Source organism: Echinops telfairi, unplaced genomic scaffold (genome assembly GCF_000313985.2).
Source record: "Echinops telfairi isolate 266 unplaced genomic scaffold, ASM31398v2 ScPeMD7_7424;HRSCAF=8462, whole genome shotgun sequence".
NCBI classification, from domain to species: Eukaryota; Metazoa; Chordata; class Mammalia; order Afrosoricida; family Tenrecidae; genus Echinops; species Echinops telfairi.
The window spans coordinates 69,401,823-69,419,587 of NW_022111324.1; the positions used below are offsets into that span (position 1 = coordinate 69,401,823).

Sequence of the window (17,765 nt, forward strand, 5' to 3'; positions counted from 1 at the left end):
CTGGTGTTGTCCCCCGCAGAGTACTACTGCTTTTAGGCATTTCCAGTTTGCTTGTAACCAGTTCCACCACCCAGGCGCGGAAAGGGTGGCTGGTTGCTCAGCGAGCTGTGGCTCCTCCCTTCCGCCTAGGGCCTTAAAGCTTCCTCCAGGCTCCAGTCACAGCCTTGTCCCCAGTCCCGCAGCCTCGGCCATGGGCGCAGCCGGCTTGTCGGCGCTGACCCGCCTGGGCCTCTCCGCGCCGCGCCTCCCCGCGCAGACCCGGCCCGGGTGGCTCGGGGTCGCCGCGCTGGGACTGGCCGCCGTGGCGCTGGGGGCCGTGGCCTGGCGCCGAGCGCGACCCAGGCGGCGCCGGCGGCTGCAGCAGGTGGGCACCGTGTCGCAGCTGTGGATCTACCCGGTCAAGTCGTGCAAGGGGGTGCTGGTGGATACGGCCGAGTGCACGGCCATGGGCCTGCGCAGCGGCCACCTGCGGGACAGGTACGTGGGGGTCAGGCGACTATGTGTGGCGGGTGGTGGGGCTTTCGGCTGGTATGGGACCGGTGTTGTCTGGTCTGAACTTTGGAACCTTATGGGACCTGTGTTGTCTGGTCTGAACTTTGGAACCTTTGATCCTTTAAGCCGGGCAGCTCAAGTTTTGGCCTAGTTCAAATTTGGAGCTGCCCTCGGGCAAGCTCCTGCCCTTCACAGGATGAGAGAAGTCCATCACCTGTGCAAGGAGGGGGTTGGACCTGGCTGTGTCCAAGTCTTTAAAAAAAAATCATTTTTTTAGGGGCTCATACAACTCTTATCACAATCCATACACACATCAATTGTGTAAAGCGCATTTGTACATTCATTGCCCTCATCCTCAAAACATTTGCTCTCCACTTAAGCCCCTGGCATCAGCTCCTCATTTCCCCCTCCCTCCCTCCTCTCCCCTCCCTCTCCCCTCCCTCTCCCCCCCACCTCCAAGACTTGTGAGCCCTTAAGTTTCTGATTCTTATTGTGATGCAAAGGTAGAACAATAAAAGAACCAGCTGGAGGGGGCAATGCAGAAAGTACCCCATCCCCACTCCCACCCCAAGGACCTTGACCTTAGTGTGCCTTGTTTTTCACAATACCCGGATCCTGGGGCCCTTGCGTGGGAGGCCTGCCCCACTGTAAGGAGTGAAGTGTTCTTCTGGGTTGGGGCCGAGGAAGCAGGGGAACTCTGAGTGGGAGGTAGCTGCTCTGGCCAGCGCAGAGCTGGGATACTTGCCTTTAGCGAAGGATATTTCCTTCCTCCAGCCGTAAAGTGGTCCTCAAGCTCAGTACTTGGGGTAAAGTATACAGTAGATCATAGCACATGGAGTTTTTATTCCCTGCTACTTCACTCATCCCAAAGGTGCACGTACTCACTGACCAGAATTAGAAAGGCTCTGTTGACAGAGGAGGAGCCTAAATGCTAGAAAGTGCAATCAAGGAAGATCTGGACCTCCTTCTTTGGTGCGTTACGAAGTTGCCTTCTTCTATGACTGAGGTGTGGTTTAACTCTGGTCTCGTGTCTGTGGAAGGGAAATCGGGAAGCTGATCATTCAAGAAACCTCCTAGCAGAGGGCAGTGTGCACCCCGGGGTGCACTCCACAGTCGGTACAGTAAGCATTGCTTTCTGGAGATGGTAGCCCTCCTAAGGGGATGGCAGCATCCCAGTGCACTGCAAACCAATGTTGAATCATTTTAGGGACGTGTTATAGATGAAAACCATGCAACTCATAGCTTTTCCATTCCACCCTCCACCAGACTTCTAATCCTGGGAAGTTTAAAAAGAATATATAGTTTCATGAGACACTCATCCCAGACCTACTGAGTCAGATTCAATGGGAGTGGAGCCGGCCTCTGCAGTCTGTTTAAAGCTTCTCCGGTGATTCTGGTGCTACAATTAAAGGGCATTATCTGGGATCATTCCGAAAAAGAACAGGGTGTTAAGAAAGTAAGTCTGTAAGTGTGAAGGATTAGGAACGCTTTGATGTTGAAAAGACTCCAGGCAAGGCAGGGCTGGGCACCTCCAAGGAAGAAAATAGGGTGAAGCAAAGTCTCACAAGGCACTTGCCGAGAGAAATGGGCTTGTGTTCCTGTTATTTCCTTTCTCTCCTGGAAGCTTGAGGCTGTTTCACAGGCACGTGTTCCAGCCCTTGTCTGTGGTTCCTCGGGTTGCCTGACTTTCTCACGTGCTGCTTTCCCACGTCTCTTTGTCCCTGCTTTGCTGTGGCCATCGTTTTCATGGGAAGAGGGATCGTGCTTTGCCTGTGCTTTCCTGCATCCATGGGCATCCTAAAGGGAATAGAACTTAATCTGCTTTTGTTTGCTTTGAAGGGTGAGTGATTGGGAAGGGGTGAGGTGGGGTGAAAATTGAAGAGGCAAGAAAGGCAATGAAATTAACATTGATTTAGCGCTTAATACGCAACCTTTGTGGTGCAGTAGGTGCCCTGGTGACCTTGGACTGCTAACTGCAAGGTCAGCAGTTGGAAACAATCAGGGGAAATTCTTTACTCTTACAAAGAATTATAAGAGGGGGCAATGGAGGGGCGGGCAATGCAGAAACTACCCCCATCCCCACCCCCACCCCCAAGGACCTTGGCCTTAGTGCGCCTTGTTGTTCACAATACCCTGATCTTGGCAACCCAAAGGGGCAGTGCTCCTCAGTCCTACAGGTTGCTATAAGGTGGAAGAAACTGGATAGCAGTGAGTGAGGGGCGCATTGGGTCCACGTTGAGTTGCTAATCCTAAAGTGGTAACAGCAATTCCAATCCACCAGCAGAAAGATCAGTCTGTCTGCTGCCATGACAACTTACAGCCTTGGAAAGCCTGAGGATCCATTCTCTGTCCTGCAGGGTCTCTAGGAGGTGGGATTCTCATGATGACTGAAGGCTTGGTTTTGAGCTACAGCACACAACTGAGCGACAGGCTGTCAGATCACCATGTGCTGCTGGGTCCATTCCAACTCATGACTTGAGCTAGACACAAGCCATAGGGTGTTTAATAGCTGCCATTTTGTAGCTGTGGTTCCCCAGGACTTCCTGAGGCCTCTCTGGGTAGACTCAAACCTTCAACTTTTCTATTGGCAGCCAATCAGGGAAACCAGTGGCATCACCCAGAGGTTTCGAACAGTTTCATAAAAAGCACCTTAATTAAGCTTCATTACAATCTAATTGGATACCTATTTATTAACTCATTTTCCAAATACAGCAATGATATCAGGCAGGATACTGAGAGATTAAGTATTGAACCCAAGATCACAAATCTATATATGTTGGAGGGATTTGAACTCAAGCCTGTGTTAGTATATCATTCCAGCCCTTTCTGTGATTCCAGCGTAGGATACAGAAGTATGAAGTTTGCAGTGAGGACCAGGAGACTGTGGACAAAATCATTCCCTTCAACCTCTTTGAGTCTCATTTTTCTCATTTGGAAAATGAAGAGGTTGAACCTGGAAAATGAAGAGGTTGATCTCTGAGGCCCAACTCACCTCCAGTTTATCTACCAAAACCGCAAACCAAATTAACTGCCATCCAGGTGAAGCCGACTCATAAGTGACCCTATAGGACAGGGTAGAACTGACCCTGTGAGTTTCTGGAGCTCTTTATGGGAGTAGAAAGTCCTGTCTGTCTCCAGCCGACTGGGTTTGAACTGCCAACTTGCAGATCTCAGCCCAGCTATTAACCACTATGTCACCAGGCCTACCTTATTTATCTAAGGATCATTGAAATTCAAAATTCAACTTGTACTACTCTAAAGAACTCTACTAAATGAATCCTGCTCAACCCAAGAAGACAAAAACAAAATGACTAAAAATCTTCTGAAATCAAACCTTTGCCATGGAGTTGATTCCAGCTCATGGCAATCCATATGCTGTAGCATGGAACCAGACATTGTCTGGTTTTCTTGGCTGTAAACAAATAAGTGGGCTCACCATGAGTGGAACTGACTAGACAGCAGCAGGTTTGATTTGGTTTTCATGTTTATGGAGTCAGCTCACTAAGCCTTTGTTCCACAGTGCCAATAAGTGGGTTTGAACCACCCACCTTTAAGTTAATGGTCACATGCTAACAGTTTGTGCTGAATGCTGTAAAAGGCCTCTTTGATATGGTGCACTTCTGAATCTGTCTTTTTGGAACTCCTCTTAAGAAACTGGGATCCGGGTGTATAAGCAAATGTGGTGAAGAAAGCTGATGGTGTCGGGCTATCAAAAGGTATAGTGTCTGGGGTCTTAAAGGCTTGAAGGTAAACAAGCGGCCATCTAGCTCAGAAGCAACAAAGCCCACATGGAAGAAGCAGACCAGCCTGTGTGATCACGAGGTATTGAAGGGATCAGGTATCAGGCATCATCAGAACAAAAAATCTTACCATAGTGAATGAAGGTAGGAGTGTGGAGTGGAGACCCAAAGCCCATTTGTAGGCCACTGGAGATCCCCTTGCAGAGGGGTCTTGGGGAGGAGATGAGGCAGTCAGGGTGTGATGTACCAACAATGAAAATCCAACTTTCCTCTAGTTCCTAAAAGCTCCCCCCGCGCCCCTCCCCCCTGCACTATCATGATCCCAATTCTACCTTGCAAGTCTGGCTAGACCAGAGGATGTACACTGGTACAGATAGGAACTGGAAACACAGGAATCCAGAGTGGATTATCCCTTCAGGACTAGTGATGTGAGTGGCGGTACTGGTAGCATAGAGGGAGAGTGGGTTGGAAAGGGGGAACCAATTACAAGGACCTACATATGACCTCCTCCCTGTGGGATGGACAACAGAAAAGTGGGTGAAGGGAGATGTTGGACAAAACAAGATATGACAAAATAATAATTTATAAATTATCAAGGGCTCGTAAAGAAGCGGGGAGCAGGGAGGGAGGGGGAAATAATGGGGACCTGATGCCAGGGGCTTAAGTGGAGAGGAAATGTTTTGAGAATGATGAGGGCAATGAATGTGCTTTACACAGTTGATGTATGTATGGATTGTGATAAGAGTTGTCAGAGCGCCTAATAAAACGATTAAAAAAAGTTTAGGAAATGCATTAGTTGCTTCTCTATTGCTAAAAATAAAAGTCATCTAATAGCCTTATTCACACACACACACAAAGAAAGAAACTGGGATCCTTCTTTAGGAACCTGGGATCCTTCTCTGTCAGTGCTCTGTGCTTCAATTTTCTGGACGTAGTTTGTCAGCTCGTCACCTATTTGTCAACGCTTGGCTGGAACACCCTGAGCTTTGAGGGTGTTTAAAGTCCACCCCGCACAATGCTGGCATTGGCTGCCTGCCCTGACCATGCTAAAGCCTGCTCTCCTTAGCAGCTGTTGGTGACTGTATCCTTTGTCTATCTCCATCCAGTCTAATGCCAGTCCTTTATTCCCAGTGCACAGACAACTGTCGCTTGGAAACAGCATTGTTCAGTTTATGATGTGACGCACCATTTCCTGTCCAATTTCGTGTCTTAAATGTTTAAATGTTCTCCCCACTAACAGACTCAGACTTTCCTTCGCGGGCCCCCACCCCCCCACCGGCTATTGGTAACTTGAACATGAAACCTTGCTGCTGTCTTGCACTTTTCATCCCCATTGTTGCTGGTGGGCCACTCAGAGCTGTTTTTTGAGGAATTGGAACTCTGGACTCCTGCGCCAAACTTACATCCCATACTCACATTTTACTTGTAAAATCAAGATGTTGATGTAACACTGATGACTAGGTTGTGATAATCTTCTTTACACAAAACAAAACAAGCAACAGCAACAAAACAAAGCCTCCAGGTTTACCCTGTCTTTCCGATCAGGGGACTGAGCTACTCATTAATTCACTGGATTAGCATTTGTGTGCGCGAGGGGAAAATAATCATTACCTTTTACTTTGTGTCGTTCACCTTTGTCCTGCCACAGTGTTCCACTCTCCTCAAGGTGCTACTTGCTTGGTCTTCGGTCTCCCTTACCGGCACAAACCCTTTATCCATCACTTCCCGCTGTGAACTTGCATGTGACTGTATGATAGGCTGGAGCAAAGGGTGGGGACTGTGAGCCCAAAGAAAGAGCTAATGTTGGGGAATGTATGGAAAACCAGAAGACTCAGCCTAGGGGACTGACTGTCAAGGTGATATACAAACAGGGTTTCTCTCCTGTTTGGATGTGTGTCTGGGGGACTGACTGTCAAGGTGATATGCAAACAGGGTTTCTCTCCTGTTTGGATGTGTGTCTGGTCCCGGGCAGACCTCAGAGTTTGTTTTGTCTGAAGATGGGGTTAGTTGGAAATCAAGGGGGCATTATGGAGTTAACCAGATTAGCATCATCCAGACTCTGTACCCAAGGATGGCACTGAAAGTAAAGAAGGGGGCTCAGGCTCATGGGAAGAGAGGTTGTAACAAAACCAAACCATTGCCATCTAGTTGATTCCAACCGACAGTGACCCTGCTCTAGAGCCTTCAGAGAGAGCATGACCCTGCTATCATCTTGATTTTGAACGTCTGACCCCCAGAACAGTGAATGAATACATTTTTGTTGTTTTTAAGTCACCCAGTTTGTGAAAACTAGTTTCTTGGGATTGACTACCAATTACTACCAACTGTGTGTGTCTGTGTGTCTTCTCCTCATCTTACAAGACACCAGTTACACTGTAATAGGGCCCATGCTGCATCAGGATGACCTCATCTTAACTTCATAACAGCTGCAAAGATTTTGTTTCCAAATAAGTCACACCCACAGGCATTAGGGATTAGGACTGAGGAACACATATTGGGGAATGCAGTTCAATTTATAACCCTGTGCATCAAGAGGAAAAGATTGCTTAGGAAGTGTCTTGATGTACGATCTACAGGCCACAGCAAGTTAAATAGAGTAGAAGCTGATTTGGTTCCTCTTGGGATCAGGAACATTACAAGACCTTTGTCTCCCGCTCCATTTCACTTAGGCCAGTAGTCATGGCCAACCTCATCTTGTTCCACAATGAGAGGACCTGGAAGACATTTCACTTCCGCTTCTAAGGACTCACAGTGTTTAACAGACCTGGAGGGGTTATGACCAAAGTAAAACCCTCAAATAAACCACATGGTTGCTGAAGCAGAGAGGTCAGGTCCCCATACCAGCTCTGTCTTCTGGGTTTTCATAACTGGACACTTTCCAACATTTGTTGCCAAACAAGCTAATTTTGGAGGCATCAACTTTCAGACCAAAAATTGGCTAGAGCTGGATAATTGTTTAGAAAAAATGGCTGGGTCTCAAGTTGGAGCGGATGGAGGGTTTTGATGGCATAGAAATTAGAAGGAGCTATTGAGAGGATGCTTTCTGAGTGCTCTTGTTTTGTCTCTGTAGGTTCTGGCTGGTGGTTAAGGAAGATGGACATATGGTCACTGCCCGACAGGAGCCTCGCCTCGTGCTTGTCTCCATCACCTACGAGAACAACTGTCTAGTCCTTAAGGCCCCAGGCGTGGACCAGCTGGTGTTGGCCACCAAGCTGCCTTCCTCGAACTCAATTCAAGACTGCAGGTGTTCTACTTGGGGGTATCCATGGACTACAGTAGACCTGGTTTTCCTGTAGGCTCTTCCCTGCATTCTGTCATGCTACAGTTTTCCCACTACTCTTTCAGGATACCAGGCACAAGCTGGTTCCCTGTACTCCGGACTCCTTTCTTCTCCCACAATGTACCATCACTTCTCCCACTTCCTTCTGTGTTTGCTGTCTCCATCCCTCCTTTTCCCCTAATCCTTCTGAACGTTGTCCTTGGGGAAATGATGCCTTTTTTTCTCTTCAATGGTTGAATATTCTAAGGTGTGCAGAGTGCACCAGCTTTATTTATTGTTCCCTTATAGCCCTATCTGTGGTTTGGCTGAAAATTGAGCCGTTGGGTTTAGCTCACTTCCAGTTCTAAAGGATGGCTAGGGACCATCATCTTGGGGGATTCACCAGTCTGTATATGACCAGTAAGCCTGGTCTCCTTTATGATTCTGAATTTTGTCCCACAATTTTCATTCTCTCCATCTAGGAGCAGGTAATGTGACCTCCTTCCAGAGCAGTTAATGTTGATAGCCAGGCACCATCTAGTTCTAATCACAAGGTTGTGGAGACTGATGTTTTTGTGATTCAGTAGTCCCCTGGACTAAATGTCTCCACAGGAGGCCTTTCAATGTTCATCATTTCTCTTTCCTCTGGATAAGGAGAGACCAATAGTTGCATTTTAAATGGCCACTCAGGAGCTTTTCAGACCTGCTGCTACTCACCAAAGCAGTATGTAGAACATGTCTATGTGGATGAGATTATGCCAATAGACCTTGGTGCCTGTCCACTTTACCCTTCTGCCCAAGAGTATAGTCCTGATTCCCCAGGGCCAAATCATAGGGTATGTGCTTGTTAACTGTTACAAGAAAATGATAATTGTTTTACAAAATGATAGCAATTTAACTTCATCAGATTGGAGGTTTATTTACTCATGTCTTCATCAAATCTAAGATTCATTATACTTTATATTTCCCACATATGGGTAAACACATTGAGTAGTGTCGCTTTGTGGTTCACATTTGCATTTTCAGAAATCCCCAATGTAGTTGAATTTTTTCTTTCTGATTCTGAGGTCTCGATGCTTCCTTGTCTAGAACATTCTCTTCCTATTTTGTCACCATGATTTACCTGTTGGCAGGTAGTGATTCATCATATTTTCTTCTTTTTTATCAAAGTCATTTTACTGGGGGATCATACAACTCTTATCACAATCCAAACATCCCTCCATTGTGTCAAGCGCATTTGTGCATTTATTGCCATCATCATTCTCAAAGCATTTGCTTTCTGCTTGAGCCCTTGGGATCAGCTCCTCATTTATTCGTTATATTTTCTGTATCCAAATCGTTAGTTATCTGTGATGTAAATGTCTTGCTCCATTTTACAGGTTGTTTTTTTTATCTTTTTCATGGGATTTTTGGTGAATGTTCCTAATTTTATTATAATTAAATTTGTTGTTGTTGTTGTTGGGTGCCATCGAGTCACTTCTGACTTAGCGACCCCCAGGTACAGCAGAACGAAACACCGCCCAGTCCTGCATCATGCTCACAATGGTTCTTCTGGTGGAGCCCGTTGTTCCAGCCATATGTCAACCCGTTTTGTCCAGGGCCTTCCTCTTTGTCACTGCTCCCCCACTTTACCCAGCATGACGGCTTTCTCCAGGGACTGATCTCTCCTGACCAATGCCCAAAGTACAAGAGGCGAAGTCTTGCCATCCCTGCCTCTAAGGAGCATTTGGCTGTACTTCCAAATCGGATTTCTTTGTTCTTTTAACAGTCTACAGTACTTTCAATATTCTTTGCCAAGACCATAATCCAAATGCAGCAATTCTTCTTTTGTGTATCTTAAGCTATATGCTCCACCTGTTAAACATTATAAAGCTATTCTCCTTCCATTTTCCCCCTAACATATTTAGAAAAACAATGGAAGGAAAATAATTATAATGAAAACTTTTTTTAAAATGAAGACTTAAATGACAAAGGCAAAACTTTAACAGATGTAGGGAAATGATAGAATATACTGTTCTAGTCATGACTATAACTAGAACAAAAAGTGCTGGTCTGCTTTATTACTACTGCACTACACTCTACTGTACTGCCATACGTTCTGTAAAGTTACATCTTTATATCTAGTAGGACAAGATCCTTATTGTGTTATTCTTCAAGAGTGTAATGAAAGGAGCCCTGGTGGTGCACTGGTTAAGCACTGGGGGCCAACTGAAAGGCTGGTGATCTGAGCCTTCTCCTAGGAGAGACTTGGTGATGTGCTTCGGTGTTGACTACAGACTAGAGACTGTGTGCTCTGTTGGATGGGATTGCTCTGAGTCACACTTGATGTGATGGTGCCTAACAACAACAAGGTTGTGACTGAGGAATAGTACAGCACAAGGAGACTTTAAAAAGTGAGAAAATGGAATTACAAGATAATAGATGTTTCCACAACTCTTGAAGACCCCTGTAGCATATGATCTTATAGTTATGATTTTAAGAGTATATTGACTAGTCTTGGGATTTATTCTTCCAAAATTATTGGCATCAGCCTGTCAAGTTTTCAAGTAAAATCCTTCTAGAATTTTTGTTGGAATTGCAGTGAATTTGTGGCTTGATTTAAAGAAAACTCAAATGAGTTATACCTTTTGTGACTGACTTTGTTCAGTGAACAGAATACTTTCTGTGTCCAACAAGAAGCACTTTATTTCTCTTAGGGTTGCTGAGCAAATATTCCAGTCTATGTGTACGCCACATTCTATTTCTCTAGTCAACAATTGATGAGCACTTGGGTTGTCTCCACCTCTTGCTTACTGTCAGAATCTTTGTTTTCACCATTATCTCCACACAAGGCTGAACTGAGAAGCATATTTGTACAGCACATTTGCTCTGGCTCTCCTCCCTTTTGGCTCTGCCTAGCTTCTGTCTAAGGACCACTTACCAGCTTTCTAGGGCACTCAAGCCCTATAGTCCAGTTGTTCCATCTTTATCCCATCACTCAATGTGCTGGTGTTCATAACCCTGTTATTTTCCTGTGCCCCTTCCAGGCTGTTCGGTCTTGACATTCAAGGCAGGGACTGTGGCGATGAGGCAGCCCAGTGGTTCAGCAACTTCTTGAAAACAGAACCATATAGGCTGGTTCAGTTCGAAACAAAGATGAAGGGGAGAACATCAGAAAAAATCTTCTTCCCTTCCATTCAGAATTATGAGGTGAGCTGACAGAAAAATGGTTCTTTTCCTTTCTATAAGCCCCCTCTCCCTCTCTGGCTCTGTTCTCGGCTGGCGCGATCTTGTTGGAATGGCCGGGTGAGTGGTAACTGGGCATAGCTACCAGGGATGGCAAGGCAAGAGAGCTATTTCAGAAGTGGAGTCTTGAGGTTTTAACTATGGCAACAAATCAAACCTTGTCAATAATCCTCATTCACATAAGGATTTCAGAATGGATTGCATCAGAATAGATTGGGGGAGATATTATGGAGAGAGAAGCCAAAGGGAGCTCCCTGGTTTCTGACTCTGAGCAGACAGGTCCACAGGGATCTCAGAAGGAAACCAGTGTGGGATGCAAGTGAAACATTTATCTGAGATTGGATCGAGTTACCTCGAAATTACAAAGCCAGGATATCTCCAGGCCCTTCTTTTACAGTTGGTGTGGCTATTGCAGGTGCTAGAAAGGCATCTTGTCCTGAATGATACTCACCTCTCCGAGATCGAAGCCCAATCACCATCACCTTGATTCTGCAGAGAGAAGGTGTAAATGCTGCCAGTTCCTTAGGGAGTTTCTTCCCAGGACCCCTAAACAATATAAACACTTGAGAGGAGGGTTTAAAAAAAATATTTATGATTGCTTTATTTTTATCCTGTGTAGATAGAATTTAGAAATAGGTGGTGGGTGAGTACCAAAAGCTCTGTGACTTTGTGCCAGTTTCTAGGCTGGCATCTGTCTTCAGTCCTGGGTAGCTGAGAGTCGTCCTTGGTTCTCACCATCACCTAAGTCCCCTGTAGCCACTTCCTCAGGAAGGGGTGGGATTCCTCAGTTTGCTGGGATGGATGTGTGCAGTGCATTGGAACCCCGCAGTGGGTACTGGAGGCAGGAAGAAGGACAGGAGACAAAGATGGAAGAAAACTTGGTCTTTGTCTACTTGAAGTTCAAGGGTAGAGGTTTTGTCCCTTCACTGCTGTTTCCCCACCTATGCCTGACATATGGCAGGTGCTCGATAAATAGGTGTTGAGTGAATAGGTGTTGTTGAAAGTAATCATTACTAGAGGAGAGTTGACTGGTTGCACAATGATTAAGCACTCAGGCAGCTCACCAAAAGGTAGGCAGTTTGAACTCACCAGTGGCTTGGGGAGGGGGAAGAGGGAGAAAGGCCTGGTGATCTGTTGCCATAAAGGTTATAGCTTAGGAAACCCTACTGGGCAATTTGGCTCTGTTATGTGGGGTTGTTGATGTGAGTCAGAATAGAGTTGAAAGCACCCAACCACAGAAACAGCGGAACTGAGGGTGCAGACGCTTCCACTGTTGGATAAGCAGGTGGGAGGAAATCAGTGTAGCAAACTGGCCTGGAGGCCAAGAAAGAGGTGGCCTGGGAGGCATCTTTGGCTAGCCCTGCCCAGTACTTCTAAATATGGAAATGAACGAGGAGTGCCCCTGGGAGCCTCAGCAGGGAAGACCTGTGCTCCAGCACTCAAGGGGCTATGCCCAAGCCCACAGCACCACCTCTCTTTCTAGATGCCATTTTCCAGCACTCAAGGGGTTCTGCTTCTGGGCTGTCCTTAGCCTTGGAGTTGGTCTAAGAAATCTTACGGGGCAGTGAGGCCTGACTGTGCTGTGTTCTTGGGACAGGTAGCCTACCCGGACTGCAGCCCAGTTTTGATCTTCTCAGAAGCCTCCTTGGCGGATCTGAATGCCAGGTTGGAGAAGAAAGCAAAAGTGGAGCATTTCCGGCCAAACATTTTGGTGACTGGCTGTGGTGCTTTTGAAGAGGTAAGCAGCCCGCTGCCTTTGTGTGGTATGTCCAGATGTGCTGTTCAAGAGACCAGGGAACGTCTATCTCCTTTAGGGTGCTGATGCAGCTCCTCCAAGGTGGACCCTGGGGGAGACTCTCTTCCCCAAGTTTACCTTAGCCTGGTGCAGTCAGTGGTTGTGTATTGCGAATACCATCGCTTCTGTCACCTCAGGGTCGGGGGTGGTGCTGGTGTTCTGGCCATAAGCCAAGCCTCACTCTAAATTAAAACAAGTCTGAGACTTTGCTTGTTATGTTAGTTGCCACGGAGAAAGTTCCTACTCATAGGCACCTTATGTCTAGTAAGATGAAAGCTCGTCTGACTACCCCATCTTCATGATCCTGGAAGGATCTGACATGGGGTAGTCAGATGAGGCTGACATGGCAATCTATGGCACGGGGGGTTTCCTTCATTTTTGATGTCCCTGGTGACATAGTGGTTACGCACTGGGCTGTGATCCACATGAGAAACCACCATCTGCTTCTTGGGAGAAAGACTACTTTCTATTCCTATAAACAATAACGATGTGGGGAAACCCACAGGGAGTTGCAATGAGTCGGCATCGACTCAATGGCAGTGAGTGAGGAGGGAGTCAGTTCTGCTTTTCCAAGCACGTTGCCTTTCTCTGATTGGTCTGTCCTGACGATATGTTCTGCGTAATGAAGCGAGCCTCACTCGCCTTGCTTCTTAGACGGATCTCTTCATTCTTTTGACAGTCCACAGTAGATCGAACATTCTTTGCCCAAACCATATTTGAACACATCGGCACTTCTGTCTTCGTTTTTCACTGACCCAATTTCACATGCAGATAAGGCTACTGAAAGGACTGTGGCGTAGGGCAGACTCCTTAGTCATCGAGGTATTATCTTTGCTTTTCGACACTTTGAAAGGAATCTTTAACAAAAGATTTGTCTAATGCAGGGGTCGGCAACCTGCAACTCAAGAGCCATATGCGGGTCTTTTTTTATGTACACGTGGCTCTGAAGTAAACTATTGAAAATGAAAATGACCATAGTGTCATTTGAAATATTACTTTAACCATACCTTACTTTTGAAAGTATATTCATGGCTCTTCAATAAGCTTGAACTTGTTGATCGGGACAAAAGTTTGCCAGCCCCTGGTTTCATGAAAAACATTGGTTGATTTCTTAACTGTTACCCACACGGGTATTGATTGTTGGTCCACATAGAATGGAATTGCTGACAATATCAATTTGGGGCTTATGCTAGAAGCTATAATCGTAGTTCAGGCATAGCTAAAGGAAAACTTAATCTGAAGAAACCAGAAAACGCAGTCATCTGGCACGCAGGTGTGATTTATTCATATTGCCCTTTCCTGTACTACCCAAAAGGGCTCTCAAAGATCTGAGGCTCCTGAGAGCCCTGGACCCTTAAGCGGAGGCCAAGCGGCTAGAGAAGTCGGCTGTGGATGACATCCCCTGAAGGTCCATGTAGTTGCCCGTGGTCTCCCACAGAAGACTCACATTCTCTCCTACATGGTGAATGTCAGAAAGCCCCACCCTCTTCTTATTGCATCAAAAGGGACCCTGAGATAAGCACATGAAGATATAGAGCCGAATGCTGCTTTATAAGCTGTAAGAGCAGACATATAATGAGTTGGAGGGTGGGCTTTCCGAGCACTAATGGTAACAACTACAAATGCTTTATTGGGTGTTTCCTGGGTGCTAGGCACTGAGCTAGTTAATCACTTCACAAACCCAGCACTCGAATAGATGCCAACTCACCAGGACTCTTGAAGACAGAACAGAACTGCTCCAGAGGTTTCGGAGGCTGTGCATCTCTGTGGGAATAAGCAGCCTCCTCTTTCTCCCGCGGAGCCACTTTGCAGCCTTTGGGTTGCAACTTGACGCTTCCTGGTTCCACCCACAGCAAACCAAACTCACTGCCCCAGGGAGGCAATTCTGACTCATAGGCCCCATAGGACCAGGCAGAACTGCCCCCTGGGCTTTCCAAGACTGTTGGCTCTAATGGGAGTAGAAAACCCTGTCTTTCTCAGATGAGGCTGGGTGCCCGAGCAGCTGGGTTTCAAGCTGACCTTGGCTTGTGGTTAGTAGCCCCATGCATCACCTTCATTATTTCATACAACTTCTTTTATACTCACAATAGCAATTTGAAGTCTGTATCATTGCTCCCTTTTTATAAGGAAACTGAGGCTCAGGGGGGCTAACTAACTTGTCCTGTGTGTAAGGGCTGGTGCTACTAGTAGTAGACCCAAAACGTGATGAGATTGATTCTGTTGTGCTAAGGCAACGATTTGAATTTAGAGGTGCCACATAGTTTCATTTGAGGGTCGGGGGGCTTCAGACACCCTCTCATTTCTTCATTCCCTGGAAATGCCTTCATTTAGTTATTGTGTAAGCATAATGTGCCCTTCTTTGCTGGTAAACATCCTTTAGGCATACTGCCTAGTTCAAGTGCTTCTACACGTTGCTATTAGTTGCCATTGAATCGGCCAGCTCTGATGGCCTTCTGAATAACAGAGCGAACACTGCATGGGGCCATCTGTGTGCTCTCGGGTGTGTTGGAGCCCTTTGCTGGCGTATTGTGTCAGCCCACCTTCTGGAGGCCTCCCTTTGTTTTCACCCACCTTCTACCCAACATGAAGTCTTCTTCCAGTAATTAGTCTTTCCTGATGATACATTATTCAAATTAAGCGTATGGGAGCTTCAGTAGCCTTGCTTTTTAAAAAAAATCATTTTATTGGGGGCTCTTACAGATAGTATAGCAATCTACAAATCAGTGATGTCAAGCAAACTTGTACATATGTTGCCATCGTTATTTTCAAAACATTGTTTTCTATTTGAGCACTTATTATCGGCTGTTCTTCCCCCCCACCCTTCCACCCTCGTGAACCCTTGATAAATTAGATATTATTTTTTCATATCTTACACTGTCCACCATATCCCTTCACCTAGCCTTGCTTTTAACAAGCTGGTTGTATGCTGTGGGTCAGGGAGATATGCAAATGAGGTGAAGAGAGCTGATGGTGCTTGCACCGATAAGGAGAAGGGAGGCTTCCTGGTGCTGAAGCTGCAGTCTTGAGTCTCACAGACCAGCTTCTTGGAATGTGGGGGAAGAGGCTGCACAGTTCAACTCTGGCCTTGAGGGATGGGGGTGTGGGGAAGGGGTGCGCACACACAGTCCAGCGGCCTATCTTCCGGGAGAGCTGGGGGAAGGTGCTGTACACAACAGAACCGGCCCAAACACGGCCCAGACATAAACCCCATGGAGCCATTTCTCATCTGTAAGACATGGGGTCATCATGAGTCAGAACCAAGTTGCTGGCAATGGACTTGGTGTTTTGGTTAGGCGGAGTCCTGGCAGGAGATGAGGCTGGATGGCAGGCCACCACACCTGGGATTTGGATCCCATATTGCAAACATTGAGGAGCTGGTAATGGTTTTTGCGCAAGGAAGTCTTTATGAGGTGCATGCATCAATAAATATTGAATGTCTATGATTTCCCAGGCACCATATAACTGGAAACTTCTATGGAAGGGGGAAAAGGAGGGAAACCAGAGGGTCTTGGTATAAGACAGATTCGCAGGCATCACCCTTAAATCTGCATCAGAACCGTTGGTGAAAGGGCCTGTGAATCCTGTGGGTAAAACCATCCAAGGCAGTCTTGGCCCCTGCGTTTAGGGGGTTAGGACCACGGAGTGAAAGTTGTAGAGAAAGGAAAATGGCTGTGCTGAACCGGAAGAGGAAGTGGGCCTAGCACTCAAGGGGTCACATGGGAAGGAAAGCACCGGCACTCTATTTTTCTCCCCGGAAGTGAATCCTATCGCGTTCCCAACTGGTCTCATGAAATGTGGAGTTTTGGGAGGGATCCTCTTAAAGAAAAAGAAAAGAGCAGAAACAGAATTACTGTACCAGAGGCTGATGCAAGTTAGCGAGCCTCAGCAGAGTTGCCCTGGTGCTGACTCTGATCCGTGCCGGCGCCATGAGTAAAACTGCTCCTTAGGGATTACATTCACTGATTTTTTTGGTACATGGATTGCCTGGCCTTTCTTTCTGGGCACCTTTGGGTGGATTCTGAAACATGCACCACCATGGACTCTGAGCTTCATGATTTCACCATAAATCCTGCTGGACTTTCCCTTTGAAGTTCCCAGCATTGAATCATTGGTCTGTTTGTAAAGATGGGGTGAGTGCTTGTGAACCACTGCATTAAATGTTGCTCTGGTCTGGAGTAGAAATTCGTTCATGGAGCTGAAGTTCTCCCACAAGATGTCTATAATTTGTCCACACTTTTCTGGGAAATATTCTTTGGCGGAATTTTTTCTTGATGTATCTTCAATGAAGGGTTAATTGTTTTGCTATTCATGTTAGGGTAAGATCTTAGCAGGGCTATAATAAGAAAAGATTTTCTCATGCTTGGCTGAATTTGGGCTTTCCTGTGACTTGTGAGACTTAACCCAAGGCTAATGCAAGCCTATTATTCGGTCTCTTTTAGACGATTTGAATGGGCAGCCTGTTTTTTCTTTTCCCAATTTAAATGGCTTTATACTTCCATAAACAGTTCATTTGTGGCTCCATTCCTGCAATCTGTATCCATTGTGGTGGGTTTGCCGTGTTATAAATGGGCATTGTTTTTTTTTTGAGACACAGTTCTCTGCTTGTGTACTTTAAAAAATACTCTAACTATAAAATATGCTAATGTAGATCATTTATTAGTCCTTAATTTAGGAAGTTCCATAGCTAAGTTGGAAGCATTAGCCTCTCTACCTGGCACCATCACACAACTATAACTCTTTCAATTAGTGGGACCCTATTAAATATTAATACAAATGGTTGTGCACATGAATATTTAATAAATCAACTAATAAAAGTTAACAAAACAGTAGACCTAAGCAGCGGAAGAAGCTTAGTTTTTTATTTATTACCAAGTTTACAACGATGGGAAAATGCGTTGTGTAGCGTTTGCTCTGTGTGGCCCTGTGCTTTGTACTTTTCCCATGTGACTTTGGCTTCACTTGGGCCTGGGGTTTGTGTTTGCATCTGAGAATGCAGGTGCATGAGGTTTAGTGAGAGCCAAATTAATCAACACTGCTTATCTCTGGAGTTCGTCCTTGGGGGCCAGGATTGCTTGACCTTTGGTCATTGTCCTGGTGAACAGGTTTGACTTTTTTTTTTCCCAGAAGAAACTCCAAGCAGACTTTATTTTTTAGAACAGTTTGAGATTTGCAGAAAAAGTGCAGAGAAGCCCAGGTTTCCCAACTCCCCCACGCCCACACCCAGCTGTCCTTTGTTAACATTGTCACATGTGTG

The 17,765-nt window shown here is 46.1% G+C and overlaps 1 protein-coding gene across 1 annotated transcript in view; it reads left to right on the forward strand.

Annotated features, from left to right (window-relative positions):
* The first annotated feature begins 175 nt into the window (after nt 1–175).
* MTARC2 (mitochondrial amidoxime reducing component 2) overlaps nt 176–17,765 on the forward strand; it is a 33,861-nt gene continuing 16,271 nt past the window's right edge. The window contains exons 1-4 of the mRNA XM_004699920.2: nt 176–477; nt 7,303–7,476; nt 10,518–10,680; nt 12,314–12,454. Coding sequence (XP_004699977.1) covers nt 191–477; nt 7,303–7,476; nt 10,518–10,680; nt 12,314–12,454 — 765 coding nt within the window. The 5' untranslated portion in view covers nt 176–190. The remainder of the gene's footprint in view (nt 478–7,302; nt 7,477–10,517; nt 10,681–12,313; nt 12,455–17,765) is intronic.